Genomic DNA, 24015 nt, shown 5'->3' on the forward strand with positions numbered 1-24015 from the left:
GTTCTGGGTGGTTGCCGGGGTGTACTCAAATTGTGATGGTTGCAAGGTATAGGTGTTGTGGATCTCAAGGGTCTCTGGTTAGTGGCTAGGTCATGGGTGGTTGCTAGGGTTAAATTGCTGGATGTTACTGGGTTGTTGCTAAGGTAATGAAAATGTGTACTGGGTGGTTGCTACTACGTGCTAGGATGGTTGTTACGTATAGCTAGGGTGGTCTGGTTGCTTGCAAAGTATTGATACGGTGGTCTGGATGGTTGCTAGTTATTGCTAGGGTGTCCTGGGTGGATGCAGGGCTTGAATAGGGTGTCCTGGGTGGTTGCTGTCATATTGTCTGGGTGTTCTGGATAGTTGCTAAGGTAATTATAGTGTATCCTAGGTGGTTGTTAGGGTATTGCTAGTGTTCTCGGTGGTTGCCTGGTATTGCTAGGGTGTTCTGTGCCAAAGGTACAGTGTGAGCCGGCTAAATGAGAATTAAGTCTGACTACTTGTAAAATTAACAAGGAAACTCAACTACGGCACTATTTGAAACAACGTTCACGTCCTTAGAACAACAACTAATAAAACATTTTAGCTGACGGATGTGAACGTTTATCTTTTCTAGAATGGCGGTTTCTGATGAAGACAAATCTTTTGGTGAAGAACAGGCAGGTAGGAAGAACTTTAATTCGAGCAGCGACGGTCCCTTGGCAGCAAACACTACACAGAGACCTTCTCTCGCCATAACTTTAATGAATCTACTGACCCCAATATTGCGCGGGATCAGGGGGACTCTCTCGCGGCTCCACGCAGACAGGTCAACTTAATAGAGACATAATGAACTCAGGTGAGCCTGACTGAATATATTGGGATGGGGTGAAAAAACGGCACATTTATTTTAAATATTCATGAAACTATTAAAAGCAGCAACGAGGGTGGCGCATTGCTCCATCAGCATGCAGACGTTCCATCACTGCGATCTCTGAACCAGTTCCCAAGGTGGACCTTTATCACCTCTTGTGTATTGATCGACCTATCAACGGCGCTGTGAAAACATCATTACAGATAAAGTGTCGCTCTTTACCACCGAATGATGAGCAATGCTGTTAAACTCGAGTGATTTAAACTTGCGTTTGCTTGACACTGTTTGCGTGGCTGTTGTGGAAGATTTTCAGGTCAAGAATCGTAAGACACCCAAGTGAAAACGCTCTGGGAAAAGCTTACGTTTTTCGCACCTTGGGGTTAAGCGAGATCTACTGGATTCTCTAATAAAAGTGTATAAAATATAAACAAATACAAACAATAGAGCTTCACGGGTTGAATGTCTACGCTGTATTTTTCAGCTCTTATCTGATTTAGATCTGACATTAAGCCCTTCTTACGTGCAGGAGCTTGCCTTACCATCAAACGCTACGACTTAATGAATCTTGGCAAAGAGTTGTGCCCTGGTTTGAAGAGCTATTGGATGCACATGACGGCACATGCATGTTTCAAAACAATTGACCACTTATAAAACCCCTTTTCCACAGCGATGATAAAATAACAGATTATAATGACGCAAATGTCAGAGATTGTGAATTAAGAAAACTGTAGCGACTGTGCATCACGAGGGCAACATATTTACATACAAACTTTATGAACATTTACAAAACTTGTGCAGACAGCTGAAGAGGTCCTAATTATGTAAAATGATCATAAATCAGGTTCAAATTATTTTCAAATGTAATAATGGTTGAGGGTCGGGTTTAGCAAGTGTGTCTATATGACTTATACAGCTTCTTAGACGTTTGTGTGTGTGTTGGCTATTTACCTGCATCTCCTCCACATTTGGCAGCTTTACCAGCCTGTAATGAAAGTAAACGAATGACGAGATTCATAATGGCACCAAACATTGCAATGTGTTCACATTATGTACAATTGAGTGGAAATTTAAGTAAAACTTTGTGCTAAAGCAATTTATTGTTTGAATAATAAGCATCTTGTTTTAAATGGTGCTTGTCACACCATTGCATAAAAACATACGCTCCTCCTGAAACATGCGTGCATAAAGATTAATTTTTCCCATTCACTCCAACAGCAAGAATCTATAAAAGTGCATATCTATATCTTTATAAAAAGCTGAATGATTTACTTTGGCTTGTTTTTACTGTGCAGTTGTGTTGCAAGTGAATTAAAAGGAACAAAAATGTTGTGCAACTAAATAAGCATGTGATGCATAATGCATGTATCGTGCATTCAATAAAAAAACTCCAAAACTTTGACCAACAACTGCAAACAAAATGCAAACTTCCATGAATAAATCTGCAGCAATTTAAAAATAAAATGCGCTTTGTAACAGAAATCCTCAAATAAACATGTAAATGTGTTGAAATGTTAATAAGTAAATACAGTAAGTGTCTGCCAGGGACTGTCAGGAAAACAACAATCACAGATTTACTGAAGTCTTAAAAAAAATATATATATATATATATATAAAATTGAAAACAAAAACTCACCTGTTGTCCAAAGGAGCCGGAATCTGCAAGGATGTTGAAGAAAGGCATGGTTAGAGTAAATCTGACACTTTTGGACAAACACACTGTGCAAACGCTGTCATTAGAGTGTGTGTGGAACACCTTGTTCTATACACTTTTACGATTTGTTTTGCTACGCTGCAGGTACCTGACAGCTGCCTGAGCGAAATTGACTCGAGAGGCTGGACTAAACAGAACTATGCACACGGAGCTGGCCTCATTGGCTCCCGAGGGAGAGGCTGAGCCTGTACTTGGTGTGTACACCGTGAACTTTGTCCTGTCGCACAAGCGTGCAGCTCAACGGCTAACGCACAAACAACACAGACGTATATGCAGGTGTGCGCACAGACACGCAGACAGGAACCCTCTGTACAAAACAACTATGACTAGACTTGAGAAACGCCCGCTAGACCATCTATCTTTTCACAACAGTTTCTATTTCAGTTTCTGTCAATAACCAGTGAAAATAAATCAACGTTGTCATGTGTATCGTGAGGGATTATCAAGGGATTATGTTCTTCTGAAGCTTTAACATTTTTTGTTCAGTGAAAAAAGCTCTAAAGCACTAAAGCTGATCATTTTTAACAAGAATTACGTACCTATAGTATACAAAGTACAGACTTCTACAGAAAGTGTAGATACCAAATCTAATACAGAGTATTACGTAACACTTTACAATAAGGTTGTATATATTAACATGAGTTAATATATTAGCTATGAACAAACAATTAACAATACTTCCACCGCATTTATTCATTTTAGTTTATGTTAATTTCAACATTTAAACAGTTTGCAAGTTGTATTTGTTAACAATTGTTAAAGGCATCAGCTAACAAGAACTAAATCTGAGCAAAAGCGTTTTTAGCATTAATTAGTAATTGTTTATGTTCAGACTGGTCTCATTGTTTAGATGTAGGTATAAGTACATTTTCAAGCACAAAACCTACATTTTTGTCTGTTTTATTGATGCTGAAGCATACTATTTGGAAAATATTACAACGTGTAATACGTACAAATTCCTGCGTAATTTGTATTTATTTTTGAAATTTTTACAAACCTTTTATCCCAATTTGCATCACAGTGCTTTTCAATAACTTTATTAAACGATTTTTAACCAATATTACCCATTTTACTAAATAATCTGTTTTGTGTTTGTGCAAACGTAAGAAAATGTATGTTTTTGAGAACCACATTTTGAGTAAAATACATATGAATTCTCATGAGATCACATTGTTATGTCAGTTAACACCAATAACCTTGTTCAGTTTAGATCACTGTACATTTAAATTAATATATTGTAATAGGAAATACTGAAGTGAACAAAAATTGTGCGAATATTGTTAATCGTTAGTTCACTTTAGCTAACTAATCTAAACAAATGTGACCTTATTGAAGTGTTAGCGAATCTCACATCGTCCTTTCTAGTATGATAAAAACGAGTTAAACAAAGCTTCGAGTACAACGCTCTTACTAATACCTACAAGCAAAATCTAATTTAAAAAAGCCAAACATTTAATAAACAAAGGAGCAAGGTCCGCAGGATGCAGGTGAATAACTGCCTTTTATGTTCTACGGAAATCTGCATAACACTGTGTGTGTCTCATAACAGTTTGTGTTCAAAGAAAGCACAGCTGTGTGTAATAACAGGAACAAGAAAATTCTACTGCTACCCTGAATAATGTCCAGAACAATAAGAACTGTCACTGCTGCCAGTCATGCACACGTACACATACTGTTTATATCATAGGCTCCGGGAGACAGCCAAGCCTGTTTGTCTGCCGTCACGCTTATCTATGTGGCGAGGTTGTTATGAGGAACCTGTGAATTGTTTTATTGGCCTGTCTGATACAGGACTATGTAGTCAATCATTAGCGTACAGCGAGGTAAGACATCACATAATGCTAAAAAAGAGCCGGGCACCTCCCAGCACTCCAATGCGCCTTTATAAACGTACATTATGTAAACAGAAATTGCTTGAAAGAGGGAACCAAGTGCATTGGATGGGAAGCTCACCAGTGCTTTTGACGCAGACATCCACTCTGCCGAGACACTCCTTGTGGGCGCCGACGCCACATTTGGAGCAGCGGTACCCTTGATAAAAGACCCCTCTGAGAAAGAGAGACAGAAAGACAGAAATAGAGATCATCACTTTCTTTGCCTTGTGAAATGTAAAAAAGCAGCCGCTGTTTTCTGCTCAATCTAGAACATTTCATTTGGACGCACTGTTGTGTTTATTAAGCCCCGCCCACATGTGTGTAGCTGAACTAAATGGCCTATAGCAATGTCCACCAAATCATTCCAGGTTACCCATATTTCCCTCCACGTCTGCTGCTCTCTTGTTCCCTCTCTCTCAACTTCCCAAGATGGGATATCGATCTCATTAAGGTCCATTGTGGGTAAACCGTGTCATTTGACCCAGCGTGTAGCGTGAGCTCACCTCAACAGCATTTTACACGAGCTGCAGGATGTGGTCGTCTCGAAGGTGTGCATGCGGAACTCATGGAAATTACTTTTCCCACTCTCTGGACAAATGTTCGATCTGCGAAGAGAGAGAGTGAAAATAAGACTGCCATACAATACAAACTGCTTATTATTTATTTTATTCTGTACCTTAATATTATAACACTTAGTGGTTGGTGTTCACGCAAATTCACATAGTAAGCACTACGAATTACTGGATTACCGAGACACGAATCATGATGTCGTCTGTAGCCATCTCACTCTCAAAATGATCGTTCATACGATAAGCAGCGAGCTGCTTGATAATAAAGGCATTAACAAATGATGGACGGATGAGAGAGCTCGAGTTCTTTGGACTCATAACGTGTAAGCGCACCGTTATCCAACCGGCTTTCAGCTCCAGACTGATGTAATGACACATGACATCGAGCAGTTCTCCTGAATAAATGAGCCCATAAAATAATTCTAATGAATCTGCGCCCTGTTTTTGTCTTTTGTGGATTACACATTTTTCATCCTCCTCATTCAATTGATTTGTTATGCTTATTTCATTTTTGAAAACAGTAATGCGGGACATCTGAATGTTATTAGGTCACTTGTCAAATTAACATCAAACTCACAGCAGTTTAGCAATTGCCCTTGTCATCCAGGAAATATAAACATATTCTTCTCTGACTCAGTATTGCATAACACAAAGATTTACTTGAATTTGATCCTCTAAGTAAAGTGTCAAAATGAAGTACAAATTAAAGGTGACAAACTTTAAATTTTCCATGGAAAAGGAAAATTCCCGCTTAATTAGCCAAATGATTGCGTTTTACTATATTAATGCACATCATTTCAACACATTTACTGGCAGCAAAAACATTGATGCAATAAAAAGGAGGAAGCTTTTATTGTTTGTCGATTTCTTGCATCTCAAACAGTTAAGGAACCTGGACCTCATATGAAAACTTTGCGTGGATTTCAAGTGTCTGCATGGCGTGCACATATTTATGCAGTTTCTTATCTCCCAATGTGCATGGAGAAACGTCTATGCACATTTCAATGTCCGTTTTGTGCATATGTAACTCTATACATCAGGCCCCTAATCTGTACATTTCTAAGGGTCAAAAAGTCACGTAAAACTGAACTAAAAAAGCTCACGTGAACTTATAAAATAAAATGCCACGAAGGTGCAAAATGTTTCCCCAACAAAACAAACCACCAAAAAGAAAAGAAAAACAACTAGAGATGGAACGTTCTATCATTCTGCAGAACTGAACCGACCACTTTTCGAAGGGAATGAAATCTCCAGTCACGTCACTGTGTGTTGCGCAACTCCAAAAATGCTTGACTAAGCAAGTCTGTCCTCATGACTGTTAACTCTGTAGCCAAAATACACTTGTACTTCTTTAGTCTTGAATCGGTGCCATGAGATACCATCAGAACTAGATCATTTCTTTTTGCTGCTGTCAAGAGAGACCTCGGACTGCTTAACGTGATCCCTTAACCAACCTGAAAAACAAGACGGTGCGCACCTTTTGCTGGTCATACTTTAACAAACACACACGGATAGAAACACTCACAGTGCCATGCCAAACTGTTCCAACCATTTTTTCTTGACCTCTTTGGTTTTGAAGAAGAACTCAAACCCGGTTTGCCCCTGGTTGTGTGTGAGGTAGAATCCATGAGACCACTGAAACACAAGAAGGGATTTTTCATGTTACACACGCACAACTCATACACGCATTAAACAGTCAAACGCTGGCTGATAATAAGACGTCAAAGGCGCCTTGTAGACCTACTGATGTGAGGGGGGACGCTGCTGTTTTTGCAACACCATCATTCCTAAACCATGATGGACATCCTATTATTGCACAGCTATCAGGTCACATCTGTTGTACATGGCAACATCTGTTGTACAAAGTTTTGTGAGAGGAACGGACTGAGATTTAATTCATTACACACTTATAATCTTGCATTACCTCCAAAAGCTTGCTTGATTTTGGGGTGCCCAGTTTCTTCAAGAAAGGAACTTTTTGATTGTGTAAAACCAACCAATACCACGTGGGTTATGTTTTGGGTGTTGCCCTTATTGTCAAAGCCCCAAAACCACTAAAACCTGCATGTTTAAATCTACAAGATAATTTCTCTACAAACTCGTGCTTTTTTCATTCACAGAGAATATAAACAGCATTATCCCGCAAATAATTGGCACGGCACCATCTAATGTATTATCACAAGCATCGTGGTGTTTTCTCATTCAGCTGTGCTGGTGTCTGCTGCGTTCCTTAGCAGCCGCTAGACTGTTTTTAATAGAAAACACCATCTGTTTGAAAGCAAGCCGCTCTACTGCGATAACCGGTTACGACGCCGAGGCATAACAGCACGTTCGCTGCCCTCGGCTTCACTCTTTTGCGGCAATTAGGATGAGCGTCAGCTGACCTTTCGATTCTCTCTGTCTGAGGTCGGGTTGTTGGTGATCTTGAATAAGTGGAGATCGATGACCTCCTTCATTTCATAGTTGTCCCCCTTGCGTTTGCATACGATGACTGCGGCGTCAAATAGAAAGATGTGCCTGCGGAAGACGGAAAGTAAAGATCACGGAATGCTTAAGGGTGACACCTTAAAAACCCTCAGGCTTTAATACAGAAAACAGTCTGATGGAAATCATCTCACCTGTCCTGTTTGGCTCGCTTGTCGACTGTAGCTATTCGCACTTCGCTGTCACCTTTCGGTCGCCCGTAGATACGGAGAGACTGATTCTGCAGAAAACAAAGAAGGTGCAAACTTAAAAAAGACGACAGATGCATGGATTTCGGTAAATTAGTACTTCCATGTTTTATTTAGAAATGCAGGCATTCCAGTTTGCTACTATAAACCTTATTGAGATCACTATCTTTACGTATAAACAATCCTCAAATATTAAATATAATATATATAAAATATATAATAATAAAAATTTACAATATATTAACAGGCCTCAATAATTGACACTCTGCTAGTACACTGTAGCGTAACTAGACATAATAAAATAATTCTAGATTATGTGTGTAGCGTGTGATTTAGCTCACAAGGTTTTCTATAGATTTCTGATACTGGTCGATATCCCGCTGAGTTTCGATGTCTCTCTTGACCTCATTGACATACTGGGCCAGGTCCTGCAAAAGTCACAAAACAAAAACACCTAAACATTCTGCACAAAAAAGACTTCCAGCCAAGTGTAAACAAGGAAATCTTTCTTCAAAGGCGTAAAAAATATTCCCCAGCTTCCTTATTGACAGTCATCCCATGTGATGTTTTTGAGCGACCAAAAACGTAAAATAAGATTTCCCATCCAAAAGGGAATAGTTATTTGATAAATCTCATTCCGAACACATTCCCGCGAGTGTAGTTTAGGGACCCATTCATCATTACGTATCTAGAAAAATCAGAGAGTGGGGGGATCATTTGGGGAGCGCTTGAGGAGGTTAACCGCGTTAGCACGATACCCCAATCAATGCTAAGTGGCTAATTTATCCAAATGAAATCATCACAGCCCACTGTGCAATCTGCACAATCTTCTCAGCTTGATTCGCTTCAATTAGCGGACGGTTACCTGTCAAGATGCATACACCGCCATCTTGATCATCTGCGAGTCAAGAGGGCTGCGCTGATTTGCTTCTCTTTAGAAAGAAGATTAGAAAGCGTTGCCCTTAAAGCAGCAAAAAAACAGCAAAATGATCATGACATTTTCAGCTGTTCTAATTAAACAGGGCCTGTAGGATCTCTGCAATATGGATATAAAAAGACTATTTGTGCCAATTATGTAATGTTGGATAATGCGTTTGAGAGCAGATAACAGGGTGTACCACAGGGACAAAAGGGCACAAAATTTGGTGCAGGCCATTCATTTTACCGCAAACAAAAATATTTACATTCAAAATAAAAGTTTGTGTTAACATAATATACTGTATGTCTGTATACTGTGTACATTAGTTTTGTATTAATAAACACATACAAACAAATGCATATATTGAAGAAAAACAAAATGTAAAAGTTTGTATAGATTTGAATAATGGTAAATATAAATAAAATATTTCCCTAAATATAAATAAAATATTTCCCTAAATATATATATGTGTGTGTGTGTATGTTTTTGTATTTATAAATACAAAATTTATATGCACAGCACACAGACATATATAATGTAAACACTACCTTTTATCTCGAATAATCTTTAAACATCCCTAAAAAAAAAACATAGACCAGCATGGAACCATGCTGTTTTATAACTGGTTTAAAATGCTGGTTTGCTTCTAGTCCTCCATCGAAAGCTAGTCTTGGACATCAGAAAACCAGCATCGCATCCCACACAAAACATACGCTGGTCTTCAGGCTTCATCATGATCTCAACTAACCTTCATGGCGTCCAGAGCTTCACGTAAATTAGTCTTGTCTGTGGCATCATGGGTGTGTTTTACCAGTTCCTGCGAATAAGATGGTGAGATATTAGATGGATTAGATCTTTGCTGACTCTCAGCATCTGATTATCACCAGATGATGATTATAAACCCAGCCGACAGTCAGGCGTACAGGAGAGAGATGCTGTGCCCGAGGACATCTGTCACGCTCGCAGTCTCGATCATCATCTTTTTTTAGCAATGACGCAGAGCGCATTTGTGTTATATGAACTTACTTCCATACTTTTAAAAAAAGAAAGAAGTTTGTGGCAGTCTGATCAAATCCCACAGCTGCACTAAAACAAAGAAATTCCACTAAAGCTCTGATTCGTTCTCCTTTACAAGCAGCGGTTTGAAGGTTTGAAAAGGTGAATCTCACACGGACACATTCTCTAGAAACACAAAATTCATGTTCACAAATTCCCAGACGACTCTCACAATGCGTGTTTTCCTCAAAAATAACACTGTAAACAAGCATATAGATGTAGCTGCAAATAAATGAAATCAAATATCACGTGTGAATTTAATCATTTAAACATGTGTTTCACTTGTTACTCGACAAAATACAGAAGTGCAGAAGGACAATAAACACACACACGCCGTGACATTTCTCTCATTTTTACATTCTCCTTTTCCCTGCACACACATAAACTGAAATAATATCCCAACCTGCACTGCGGGTTCAAGAATTGAAATGAGAAGCAAAAGGTTTTTGTGGGGTTGAAATTGCATTCCAGCTCCGGAATGAAGTAAACAAGACATCTGGAGCAGTCAGTAGGATAAGGGAGGGTGCTGTGAATGTCCTTTACTCGGGTCTGATAAATGGCTTCCTTTTGGCCTAAGAGATATATTGCCATCCAGCACAAGCTAAATCCCCCGCGTCAGTCAAGCTGAACCTTCGCATTATTATCAGGAGCAAAACGGACATCACCTTATTTTTCATTTTCACATCCTTCTGCCCTCACACACACACGGAAAGAGAGAGAGAATGGAGGTATGACACTAACATTGGGATTATTGACGATAGAAAATACATACGAGCTCTTATCTAAACGCGTTCTACATTTCTGGAGAACGTCATTCCGAGGCATTCATTACAGTATATTCCCCAAACTTTACACTGACGCTTTGACGCTTCCAGTGTAGACAGACTTAAGCTATTTGGGGCGGAAACAAATATTTGATAAGCGTGTGGACTTAGTGATCATAACGGCTGTCCATCTTATAGAGACAAAAACAAAGAATCGTCCTGTCAATATCTAGTTTACTTGCTCAAATGTGTCTCAAACAAGACACATTGTTAAACACAAAAGAAGATATTTTGAAGAATGTAGGAAATGAAACCGTTCTGGGGCACTTTCAACTACCATTGTATTTGTTTCTACTATAGTAGTCAATGGTGGCCAAGAACGGTTACACGCATTCTTCCAAATATCTTTCTCTGTGCTCATTAGAACAAAGATATTTATACAGATTTGGAACGACTCGAGCGAAAGTAAATGACGACAGAATTTTTATTTTTGGGTGAACTGTCCCTTTAAGTTAAAACTTTAGTCAGGTGCTGTAGTATTTCTGATATTATTGTATGTGTAGAATCCATCCGATATCAAGAATCGTGGTTTTTAATATCTAGGTTATTTGAACTAACGTATACTGTGACATCCCTACATCACACAAAAGCACAGGGTCTGTCTGAGCATTCGTAGTTTCATCTGTACTGTATTTGGCTCTATATTATTTGCTGTATGTACTGTATTTTGTATTGCTATTCATTTATTGACTGTATTTCTATTTTAGTCCATCTAAATCTAAATAGTATATAGTATACTATATATATATAATATATATTGTATAATATATAATATAATATAGTATTCAGAAGTGGTCCTAAATCACATAATGTTCAAATAAAATTTAAATGTAGTGCACATCACTTTGATGCTCATTCATAAAAGTAAAGATAAAATTCTTGTTACTATTATCACCAACTTCGTCACTGCAAATACCTATCAATATGAACATCCCATAAAACGTTATTACTGATTTTATTGACCTATTTGGAACAACTTGTCTCCATCATAACTTTTAAAGTCTTCTTCCTAATAATCATCATAATAACTTCCTACTTCCTTTTACAAGTCTGATACAAAACACCAGCACTATCCAACCTCTTCTACAACATTTTTTCCTCATTCCTGTCTTTCATCCAAATGTTATTGTATTTAAAGCCGTCTGCTTACACGCTTTTCCTTTTTCTCTCTGGCCAAAGCCTCATCCAGCAAAGCAAAGAGAGACGGTCTGTCACACGCCAGGCTGCTCTCCAGAGGTGCGAAAGACAGACGGACGCGTCCTCTGCACTGCCTGCTTCACACGCACACACTCTCGCGCTCCCTAAACCCACAGCTGGCCAGATGGTCAGGGAGGTGAGCTAAGCTGCGGACAACCGTGCAATGCTAAGCAGACAGACGTGCGCACACATGCACCTTTACTTCTCTGACCACCGGGAGCCAAAAGGTCCCTAGAAAAGCAAGGCAGACTGGGGTGGCTCCAGCCTCCTCATGCTGTTCACATCGCTCTCTGCCTATCTCCCTTCATTTTTATTTCTAAATCCCCTCATAGCTGGGTCATGCAGTAGACCGAACGTGTGATGGACAGAGACGCATTATGAAATATTCATGGCAGGCTGCGTGAGATGTTTTTGGATAAGGGCTGCTTTAATATACACGACTGGACCTGGAGCTTCGCTGCAGAGCTGATTATACTGCCCTTACTGGTGCATTTATAGAATGACTTATAGAAGTAAGATATGGTTTCTACTGCTCCTAGTGGACAAATCATGTCATTTCAAGACAATATGATTTCAAAATAGACTTTTTACTTTTTAAATAGGTGTTTTAGGTATTATTGTTAATGACTTATTAGTATGGACAGTCAAATTAAATCATTAAATTAAATCAATAAAAATGTTTAAAAATGTAAAGAAATCATTTTATACATAATGTAATAATTAAATGCATATAAATATGTGAAATATGAAAAATAATAAAAGACAAAATGATTTGAGTAAACAAATACTAACACATTTTATATAAAATTTTGTCTCCAATTTATTTCTCTAATACAATTTTCCTTCGTTGACTTTTTTTCTGTATTTTTAACTTTATATTTTATCCTTTCATTTGTTTTGTAATTCGTGTATCTATGAATTTATTTTTCCCTGTAGATTCCATATTTGAACATTTCCAAAATTGTATATTAAATGTCCAAAATAAATGAAGGCATTAATTTGATGTTTTATGCATTTAATTATTTAATGTTTTATTTAACCATTTAAAATGCATCTGGGTACCAATATGCATATTTGGGCTATGTTGTGATGGCAAAAATGTAGTTGCACTCGTCTCTGTTATCACTTATGCTATTCTATATGATAAATATTAATAATCCAAAACAATTTAATATTAACTTATCATATGTCCAATATCACATCAAAAGACACTTTCGTCAATGTATTCGTCAACCCAATTTTCATTTATATTTGAGGAATTTGTCTCTCAGTAAGTGCATGTTTTCTAATAGTTTTCTTTTTATTATATTTAATTACATTTTAATGACCTTTGAAAAGAAAACATAACAAATGCTTTATTAGCTGGAAAGGATACTTACCAGTACTATTGTATCAAAATCTCTTTTACCGTTTAATAATCCAATCAAATGAAAAATATTACATCTTATACAAATTATGTTTTAAACAATTAATTTAGCCTAAAGTTAAAAGTAAAAGCATATAAAACAAGAATAATTAGCAAACCTGTAGAAGCAGATGATATTTAAGAACTCTCTGCATTGGAACAACCAGTAGATCTCGCAGTGTAAACTTTCCATTGTTGGCACGCTTGGAGCATAACTAAAATAAATGAAAAACAAAACAATACATGTCACTTGTCACAGGGCTGGCATTACAAAAAGCTTATTGTAAATTAAATGAATGTGTTCTGTACTGTTCGCAACCACCAGGTGGCGGTGTCTTACAACACATAAACAGACAAGATCTGCTTCCAAAGCTCAATTCACTAGAGAGGAACATGGCTCTTATTTCAAAATAGTGTTTAAACTCATGTTTCAAGAACACATATTCGGAGCATCTTACTTCTAACATCTGCCTGACATCCTCCCTGTTCTTACAGATCTCGTCCAAACACGCAATGGACGATTCTACTTGACTGCAGTATTTCCCATACAGGACTAATCTATCACAGAAGAAAACAGATGCATGTGAGAAAAGTGAAGCAAGGAAACAGAAAATAGGTGAAAGCCGTCCCCCCTGAGGTCTATAAATGTGTCTATCACCTCTCTTTGTATTTGATAAAGATCTGGTGCAGGTTACTGGCGTTATGATGAACAACAGAATCCTGGACCTCCTTCAGAAGGCTCATGTGCACTTTTACAAGGTCCTGTTACAGATGTGAAAAAGCAAAGCGTCAGTACACTGAAAAACAGATTTGTGCAAAAACAGATGCGTGTTGGATACAGCTTTGTGACTCACTGGAATATTGATGAATACTTTTGCGATCTCCAGGCTGGAAAGCGACTGTCCCAAAGGCTTCATAAAAAACTGTGGGTATTACATACAGACACTTTCAGAAAGCCAAATCGTGATATTCATGTAAACCTAATAAGGCGCACAATGTTTCATGATAAACAGTTCCTTGGTTTAACTTACATTGGCCCCAGTATGAAAGTTGTATTATATAAATACATTATAGATATGGCTAGAATGTTATAGTGGGTCTGACTGTATGGGCTGTGAATTATAAAAGAAAATCTCACTTTCTCTATCGAGTCCAAAGTCTCTGTATATTTCTCCTCCGTCTGTTTGATTTCCATTAGGCAGCAGCTCCTGACGTCTGTTTCTACCTGTTTCTGCAATTTCCACACATTCTCAGTCTCAGTTCCCATGTGTATACCCCGTAACCAAATGTCTCTCATAAGTGTAAAGATCACATCTGTAAACCTATACACACCTGTGGCTGAACCAGCTCAACCTTCATCAAGTCTTCATACACCTCTCCACCTTCATCATCGTCGTACACACAGTCGTATAGATCCTCCTCATCTTCGACGCCATTTTCACTGAGAAACACATGCTAACACTCAAAACCCAAGATCGTGCCATAAAATGTATAGGGAGGTTTTTATTCGGGTATACACTTGTTTATTGTAATTCACATCTGACTAAAGCCAGATGCATGACAGCAGACAGCAAGCATAACGGAAGATAGGGCAGAAAGACCCATGAGAAGAGAAGACAGCGTGATGTGTTAAAACACTCAAGCAGGTCTGATATACTGGAGAACGAGACCTCTTCTCGAAATGGCTCCATGGGAGTTTAAACAGATAATGTTTCCCTTGACTAAATTAAACACATGGTGAAATGATTCGGTCGCAGTAAAACCAAGAGCCAAAGGACTGTCATTGCTGCTGAGTCAGGACTAAAAGTCACAGAGATATATCCTCCATATGGGTGTAGAGAGCAAAAGACGACAGAAAGAAAGATTGCGTTGATCTCTTTGCCTAACTATGTCTGTAGTTTGAATCTAAAGCAAAACGGTTTCAAATTCACTTTCTGACAGCGGAGCATTCTCTAGAGACATGTTTCATGAGCAAAACCATCACATGGAAAATGATCCAGTGTCCCATTTGTGAAAGAGAAGATTTTGAAATCTATACATTGGGATTTGAGATTCTAGAGAAGACGTGAGATGACTAAGATAATAACAGGAGAGAAGTCAGACTTTCCTATGGAGACCGGCTTTCCTATGGGTGTGTGTTCCTACATTCAAGCAAGTTACCCGTTTTGTTGCAACAGTGATAACACATGGCAGTATGATTCAGCCACAGTTCACCAACACTCATAGACACTTACGGTCAAGCAAGCATGCACAGCGGTAGTGAAACGGCAGTAGTGTACATAGTACACACTCTGTTGTACAACAAAAACTAACACTTTCGGACTGTTTCTGCGGGGTGTGACAAAGTTACATCAAAACAGTACTGCTGGGCTCCCCGTGGTTCTGTAATACATGCTTTTTTATAGGCGTGTTTGTTCTTTGTTGTCCACTGGAGCGTGAGACCTTACACGTGGAAGTACTGAGAACGCGAGCCAAAGGCAAAATCTGACAAGTTGTTGGTTGTGCTGGACCAGTGTGCTAGCAGAATGACCCCCGTCTGCGCGTGTGTGTGGACAGAATATGTATGGCGCAGATAATGCCATGACAGAATAGGTTAATGTCAACCTGCGTAACAGCTCCTCTATGTCTTTAAACAGAAGCTCTGAGCAGAGCTGAAAATATTTTTTTGTTTCTGGGCGAGAAAATATACTGTTGGTATAAAAAAAGACTCACTCTATCAGATCCTCAAGATGGTTATAAATGTCCTCGTCTTCAACACTCTCTTCTGTTGGAAACGGCCTGAGAGAGAGAAAGGGGGAGAGAGAGAGAAATTAAGAATAGGTTCATCGTCTCTGTTATCCGAATGGATTTATAAAGACTTACATAGAATTATATCTACTATTAATAATTAACATACCTTATTCCAGTTTGTTGTGCAATATGCGTATGTGAGAGCTTGGACAATGTGTCCATAACCTGAAAGGGAAAAAAATGTATTGTTAATATCAGACAATTATTAACATTATTATTAACCATTATTATTGACATCAGAAAAAAACGTATTATTTGAGTTTTGTATAATGTAATGTATTCGTAGACATTCAATACCACAATATAAGCCCTGATAACTCTGAAGCAAATCTAAGTACCAATGTGAAGATTTTGAGATATTGATTTGAGTTAACGTTTTAATATTATGTACGAAGAAAGATTTTAATGAAAGTTTGTAACTAAGCCGTTTTGGGTCACCATTGACTCCCATGGTAGGACAAAAGACTATTTTGGATGAACTATTATTTTAATACAGAATTATTTGATGCAAATAATTGATCATGATCTTGAAATATGAAAATAACTACTTGATATCCACAAACAAAATGTACAAATCCTATAAAATGGAAATCAGCAGTGTTACTTTCAAATCTAATTCCTCTTTAACGTAACAGTGATGCAGACCAGTTTTTACCAGCAGGGGTCAGTGTGCTTCAACAAAAGCAGTATACTTCAATGAGGGATGCGCCGATATGTACATTTTGCTCGATGACCCATACATAATTCTTTAACATTGGAAGCCGATAACAGATATATTGGCCAAAATGCCGTATCTAACTATTAACATAAAACTCCCTAAGACTGAATCAAAAGGCAAAAATGGACAACTGCTTTTATTTGAAAACATTGACTGCAGAACACAAGGTAACCATTAGTTCTCTTTTTTCCCCTGAAAAGCATGTAGTCTATCTCACACTAGTTAATGATTCTTTAACCTTTAATCTTTTCTGGTATATTTTTTATTTGATAAACATATTATGGATGTTCTTCCAGAGCAACCCAGAAAAATGTTCTTAATAGCCACATTTCTGACAGGTATCAAGACAGAAAGTATTCAGACAGCAGTCTGATTCAAACAGTTTCCTTTACCCTATAATTTACACATTCATAAATACTGTATCTACATACTGTACCTACATCAACGAAGTTTAGCTAATGGCAGTAAGTGAATGATCACGACAGAAAGATACTGTATTTTAACTGTGAGCCGAAGAATTTAGCTATTGATCGGCCTAAATTTTATGATCAGCTGATACGATGATATAAAAAATAACCATTTTACAGCCGACACCGATATGAATGATAATTTATCATGCAACCATCATTTCAATGCTGTTGAGCTTTGCTTTGTCAATCAACCTCTGATAGAATTATCATTTATATTCTGTACTATGACCAAGACAGGCCAACCCCCTGATCTCTAGTGAAGTTGCTCATCCAGAATGGGAAACATACAGTTATTAAGCATCTCGGCAAAGTATTCGATTCAACAAGAGCAAGTTTCATGATACAGACAGATGAATGCACAGGTCTTCTTTACATGTTGTGCATTTAAATACAGACAAGCACAAGCATCAAACAAATTGTCACACATGCATGCTTGTTGTCAATCAAAAGCAATAATACACATAAATACTGAAACATGTTGCTTATTATCAGTAGTATCTGTTGAGATTTCCATATTATGTGATGAGCATTTGAACACATTGTGCCCGGGGAAGATGTATTCGCAAATCAATTGTGATCACACCCGCGCGGATGAACTCTGCTGTGTGTACAACGACCGCATTGCATTATGAATATAGAGCAAAAACAAAGTCAAGCTTGAAACCATGCAGGGTTTTTCCTACATTGAAATTTTTCTGCTGGCCGCCAAAACAAATTGTTGCCCCGCCAAAGATTTATTTGATCTTTGAATGTGATTTATGAGCAATGTAGATGACTGCTGCGATTGTGATAACTGCAGAAAAGAATGAAGCCCGTGCACTCTCTCTGTGTTCAACTTCATTCTGTGTTGCGCAGGCTGAGTATGCTTTTAAACGTTCTCGCAGAAGTTTGATGTCATATTCCGATCGGTCTGCGCAGTGCCGAATGAACAGAACATGCCGCAATAAACTACAATGAAAAATAAAACAATAAAAACAACTTGCCAGGGTTAACAAAAAACAGTATTAAAATTACATCTTAAGAAGACACAAAGGGTGAATACAGAGATACATTTTTCATAGATTTCAAATGAGTAGAACTTCGGATAGTTTCCACATCTGGGATTAATACACAGCACATCTGCTAATGTCCAATTGGCATTCTAATGACTCCTTTAAACCGATTCATTTTAATGAACGGTATGTCAAACACAGAACTCACAAATCTCACTGTATGAATCCATCAAATTAGTTACTCAAAACACCCCAGAACGTAAGTCTGCTTAGGCCATTTAGCAAGAGTGGTTACTGGTTAGCAAGATTATAATCCATATTTACAGTTTATTTATGACAATGTGTCGTAAATTAGCTATAAAATCATTTAGTTTAGACAGGAGAGAGGTGAAACCAGAACAAATTTGTTGTAAGCTAGTTGCAAATTTTAATTGTATGTGCTGAAAATAATTTAAAATATGGGATGGGCAATCATAGTTCACGTTTCCTATGATACTGATATAATTATATATCAACATAATTATCAAGTCTGGCAAATAAAAATCAACGAAGGCAAGTAAGGAGGACGTGAGAGTTTGAGGTAATATCTGTGTCACAAAATGTCATACCTATATTATATAAAATAGAAAAGGTTGTAAAACCAAATAACAACAACTGAATAAAATGACGAAAAAAAAATTATTGTCTTCAAATGTCTGTTTTGGTACAGTTGTGACAACATCTTGCATTCAACTAAATTAAATTGAACTTGGTGGAGGTACATCAATTATCCTTATGGTTGTAGGTGGAGCAGATCAGTCAGTCAGTGACAGATTTGCAATCTTTGCGCTAGCTTTATCTTCAACACTTAAATCTTTTTCTTTTCGTTTTATTCAAGTATCATAATCTGCATTATCCAATTAACCTTGAATATATTAGGCTGGACCACTAGTCATGTGCAATAATCAAATAATAATAATAATGTTTTTTAATGTGTAAAAAAAATTATAAAACAGAAGTATTAAAAAGCGAAGACAACTGTCAAAATATACACTCACTGAATATAAAGTTGTTTGTGTATCTGTTTGATTCATATGTTGCATTTGGGCAATCTCTACTGGGATTTCCACCTCTCCACCTACACAACTGTGCGCATCACTACTGTAACGTTTACACATAAAACGGAAAGCTTTCAATTCTCGAAGTCTTGTTTCAGTAATGTTCCACCAGGTATAGCACCCAACAGCTTAGATCAGATATGTTTAAGAGTGGGAGTGGGTGAGGTACTGGATACAGGGAAATCATTTCTGACAAAACACACACACACACACACCCACCAACACACACACACCGGAAATGATGTTACACTTAAAAGATATGAATGGGTTGTCTGGCTTCCTGTACAAACTACTCCAAGTGACATCTTAAAGGCATCCGTTTTCATTCTGTATGAACATAAGAACTATTCAATCATTTATTTAGCATTAAAACCTGCAAAACGTGGAACAGGAAGACCAAATATGGTTTTGAAGTAAGGCACTTATTACTTTCACTTTTAGATGTAACCGAACATTAGGGAGTTTCTTGACATTGCAAAAATAGCATGCGTTAAAACAGCAAATGGCATAAAAACCTTTCTGCGTGCGATGGGGTACTGGTTGCCTGATGTTGCTATATTTAGAAAACGGAAGATATCCTGAACACAGACAGACATCACTATGGAAAAACTGGACAAAGATCTCCAAGATACTGAGAGAAAAACTCCTTTATCTCCAGAATCTAAATGAATTCTCCAGTGCTTGCATAACAGGGTGAAGAAGAGACGTCTAAACTCACTTTAACAGGTGCCACACTTCAAATACAACATAGTGTAAAGAGTCCGTTTTACATTTGCTATACCTAAAAAAGGTATTCATGATAAGTCTGTTTTCTGTGGATTCCAATAACGTTTTCTTTATTTCTTATAAATAGGTGCAAAGATGAAAGTTTTAGATTGGTTTGTGAATGCAGATCGACTGAAATGACAGCACTGGGATTTCGGTATGACTGTAAAAGTGTTCAGTGAGTCTGCTAGACTCCAGTTTCGTACTCTAAAAGGAAAATGCAGGGCTTCTATTTAAAGTTCACTTGATGTGTGAAAAACAATTTTCAGATAACGTTTTAGGCATCTTTTTTTAATTCAGATTATAAGCGTAATAGTTGAAAATTAGAGAACTCAACTATTTCAGAAATAAACGAATGAAAAGATATAAAATAATTTACAGAATTAAAATAATAGTGATGGCATTTATAGAATGACATAGCAAGATATAAGGGTATGAAAATTCTATACCAGTGAAAGTAAGTGACTAACATTCAGAAAATATGAAATCATCAACCTCCGAAAACTGAAATAACTTAAAATATCTGTTTCTAATTTTTACTCACTGGATAATATAAGGTTTGAGGTTTTTGCAATCATGTTACCAACATTTTTGGATAAAGTTAGTCTAAACAATAAAAACAAAAAAATTGACGCACTGTAAATACATATTTTCTTAAATATGTATACATGTAAAAATGGGTAAAAGCTTTGCAAACTTAGCGTATTCATACTTTAAAATCCCTAACAGTTCCCAGATCAAAACAATTTAAAAAAAATCTAACTTTTTCATTTTCATGTCGAATGCCACCCATGGATATGTTTGTTTATTTATTTTCTGATCTATCAAACTATTTTATTTCCCCTAAAGTGCTCACCGTCCTGCCATTTATTGTCTCCAGCAAAGTGCACAAACATACAACATATATAGAGCATCATATATAGAGCATCGATAAACGAATTAGATAGTCCTTGTTGGGTATCAGCAAGGTCATCGCCAGCCTCAGTTCAGACAACCAACATGGATGTACACACACATTTCATGGTCAATAAATATCCAATCAGGAGTAAGACTATACCTTTGATTATATAAATGGTGGGAAGCATCTGCGTGTGGGCATATGAATGCTCAGCACAGGCAGTGGGAGGGAAATTTGGTTGCTTCACATCTGTTTTCTTCCAATTCATTAGTACAAGAGAACAAAGACATCAGGAGGAATGGAATGAAAGGCGGTAGATAAACAAATCTTCCGTAAAAAAACACTAAACATAATAATAAAAACAAATGTGAAACTTTTGATTCTTAAACATGCGTGCATCAACTCTAGCATGTGCAATTCTGACAGACACAAACCTATTTAACTAGATAACACAGAGCTGACAGTAGAAACAGCCCTGCAGAATTCACTACAGAAATTCTGTTTATAATTTTTTTTTATTTAAACGATCTACTTATTTTTTACGATCTATTTGAACTTTTCATATAAACCACAGACCCGTTAAAAAAAATGGTGAAGGTGATGTAAAGGCCCTTACAAATACTCTTCCGTTGATCTACAACACTACTCTACTGTAATTGTACACTTTCATTCTTGACCCCAGATCAGTGATTAGGACTGTAGATAAATACAAGTTTACCCACAACTCAGAGGACATCTAACTGAAATTGAAACGCAAGCTGTTTAATGGGCCTCTTGACTTTCAGGGTGATGCATAACATGGCTATGAAATGAATTTTTAATCTGGTTAATGTTTCCATTTTTATGCTTATTCATTATTCATGCGACTCATCTGTGCTTTCATGGATGTACCATAATTAAATCTGAGCTGAGATACAGTACAATCCTGGCTTCATAAATAATATCTAATCAATAAAAACATCTGTTATCTCTTATATGTGTCCCATTTCATGTACAGTATAACTCAAAATTGAATAAATGTAACATATAATTTCAAATCATGTTATAACAATACCAGCAGCAGAGTGAGATATGTCAACATCTGTACAAACACTAAGATTTAAAACCTCTACTACAAAATTCAAAATACTTTTTTGTCTTGATCTCGGATTAATTTACACATACTGTTTTTTCCTCTTTTCGAATATAAAAACGATATGAAATGGGAAGCATAACGCAATGTGACATATTTCAAAGTGAAACAATATTTAGCAGGAAATAAGAGGCTCGATATGATTGGCTTGTGAAATACTATCTTTCACCCTTTCTTACAACATAAGAAATTAAATGCTGCTTGAGAGACTTTAATAAGAGACTATCAGTAACATTTACAATAAAGTTGTTAACATTAGTTAATGCATTCATTACAAATTTTCTATCATGACAAGCCTTATAATCAATACATAAATGCATATTTACACAAGTTAAATGTACAAAATGCCTTTAATTTATGTAGAAATTATACTGTAAAATTATTGCTTATTGCAGCTAGTTATTAAATTGTATGGAGTTAACTTATATGACCTTACTGTCAAGAGTTAGCACAAACGTTTTTGTCTTAAGAACTAAAACATCTTGCACAATAAATGATTTTTCCATAAATGCTCAGGAAATTAAGAAGGGTCTATTATGATTTCATGTTGTCTGTCAGCGCTTGACTTCATTCTGATACTCATACATGAGTTCACCAAAACATCTGCACATAATTCCTAAACAGGACAAAAGACATATAAACATGTCAAACACAATAGGAAAGAATTTACTTTCCATTATTTACAACTGTGTTTGCAATTTCACCATGTCTGGCCTGTTCGTCTTAAACTCAACGCCAATATTCTCGACGCTGAAAACAACAAATCACACACACCCACACACACACAATAAGAAGAGTGTGTGGAGAGTAAGCAGCATCCCCAGCAAGGCCAGAGCAAGATTGTGCAGAAACCCAGAGCCGACTCCAATGCAGATCGCAGCCAGGTGGACGAGACCCGGGAGGAAACAGCTGCTTTGAATGACCTACATAATGACCACGCTGCTGTGGTCTCGAAAGATCTCAACTCTTGTTCCTGCAGTGTGTTGCTCTTAACTTTGAAATAATACTAAAGGTATCATTTTCAAGTACTGTATATCACCCTGATATAAAATAGCATGTTATGAATGTTAACAATGCATCTCTGTAAATACAGGAATTCAAAAACAAGTCACTTAAGCCCTTTTCACACAGAGGCCCTGGAAAATACACGGAAAATGAGTTCTGTAATTTCTCCCGGGATCGTTAGATTTTGTTCATTCACACTGCCCGTGATTTTCTGGAATCTGTGCGTTCACACACATCCCGTAAAGATCCCGTAAAGACCCGTAACACGATCTTGACGTGATGTATAATATGCGCGTTGGAAAAGAAAGCGGTAGTGACCTGCTACAACAGCGGAAATGTTATATATTGAATTGAACAACATGGCAGCTGATCGGACGTTAGATGTTGATGTGCAAAATTTGCATATCAAAGTGCTTTCTGGTTTTTAAACCCCGCTCAAACAGTCGCAAGATAGTTACACCCCTTACAGCATCGCTCCTGCCTTTTGTTTGCACAGGGGGCTTTCCGGGACTGATCCCGTTAATGTTATAAGGTCCCCTTTCCGGAATTATTTTTCTGATCTATCCGGGATGCTTTTGCATTTACACAGAAGGCAGTCTGGCAATTTTTTTGCAATTTTCCGGGATCAGTGGGCTGTGTGAACCCTAACCCTAACCTAAAAATGAAAATTCTGTCATCATTTACTCACCTTCGAGTTGTTCCAAATCTGTATAAATTTCCTTGTTCTGATGAAAACAGAGAAGATATTTGGAAGAATGCTAATAACCAGACAGATTTCCCCCCCTATTGACTACAATAGTGGGTGAAAATACAATGGTAGTCAAAAGAAGAGCTATTTGCTGTCCTACAGTCTTCAAAAGATCTTCTTTTGTGTTAAAAAAAGAAAAAAAAACTTGTTTGTTTACAAGCATTCTTCCAAATATCTTTCTCGGTGTTCATCAGAACTAAGAAATGTGAACAGATTTAGAACAACTCGAAGGTGAGTAAATGATGACAGAATTTTATGGGTGAAATATCCCTTTAAAGCATTTGCCAATAATCTCATCACAGCATTACAGAATGAACATGATCACATGAAGCGATTTC

The 24015-nt window shown here is 37.2% G+C and overlaps 1 protein-coding gene across 1 annotated transcript in view; it reads right to left on the bottom strand.

Annotated features, from left to right (window-relative positions):
• Nucleotides 1-24015, bottom strand: part of LOC130413089 (guanine nucleotide exchange factor VAV3) — a 61362-nt gene that overhangs the window by 17534 nt on the left and 19813 nt on the right. Inside the window, exons 3-19 of the mRNA XM_056738043.1 lie at nucleotides 15959-16017; nucleotides 15775-15840; nucleotides 14395-14503; nucleotides 14201-14293; nucleotides 13917-13985; nucleotides 13721-13824; nucleotides 13521-13620; nucleotides 13182-13277; nucleotides 9329-9397; nucleotides 8003-8089; nucleotides 7608-7693; nucleotides 7374-7506; nucleotides 6515-6624; nucleotides 4924-5025; nucleotides 4500-4594; nucleotides 2469-2491; nucleotides 1784-1817 (exon numbers count right to left, since the gene is read on the bottom strand). Coding sequence (XP_056594021.1) covers nucleotides 1784-1817; nucleotides 2469-2491; nucleotides 4500-4594; nucleotides 4924-5025; nucleotides 6515-6624; nucleotides 7374-7506; nucleotides 7608-7693; nucleotides 8003-8089; nucleotides 9329-9397; nucleotides 13182-13277; nucleotides 13521-13620; nucleotides 13721-13824; nucleotides 13917-13985; nucleotides 14201-14293; nucleotides 14395-14503; nucleotides 15775-15840; nucleotides 15959-16017 — 1435 coding nt within the window. The remainder of the gene's footprint in view (nucleotides 1-1783; nucleotides 1818-2468; nucleotides 2492-4499; nucleotides 4595-4923; nucleotides 5026-6514; nucleotides 6625-7373; nucleotides 7507-7607; nucleotides 7694-8002; nucleotides 8090-9328; nucleotides 9398-13181; nucleotides 13278-13520; nucleotides 13621-13720; nucleotides 13825-13916; nucleotides 13986-14200; nucleotides 14294-14394; nucleotides 14504-15774; nucleotides 15841-15958; nucleotides 16018-24015) is intronic.

The sequence above is a fragment of the Triplophysa dalaica genome, chromosome 23 (assembly GCF_015846415.1).
Source record: "Triplophysa dalaica isolate WHDGS20190420 chromosome 23, ASM1584641v1, whole genome shotgun sequence".
NCBI classification, from domain to species: Eukaryota; Metazoa; Chordata; class Actinopteri; order Cypriniformes; family Nemacheilidae; genus Triplophysa; species Triplophysa dalaica.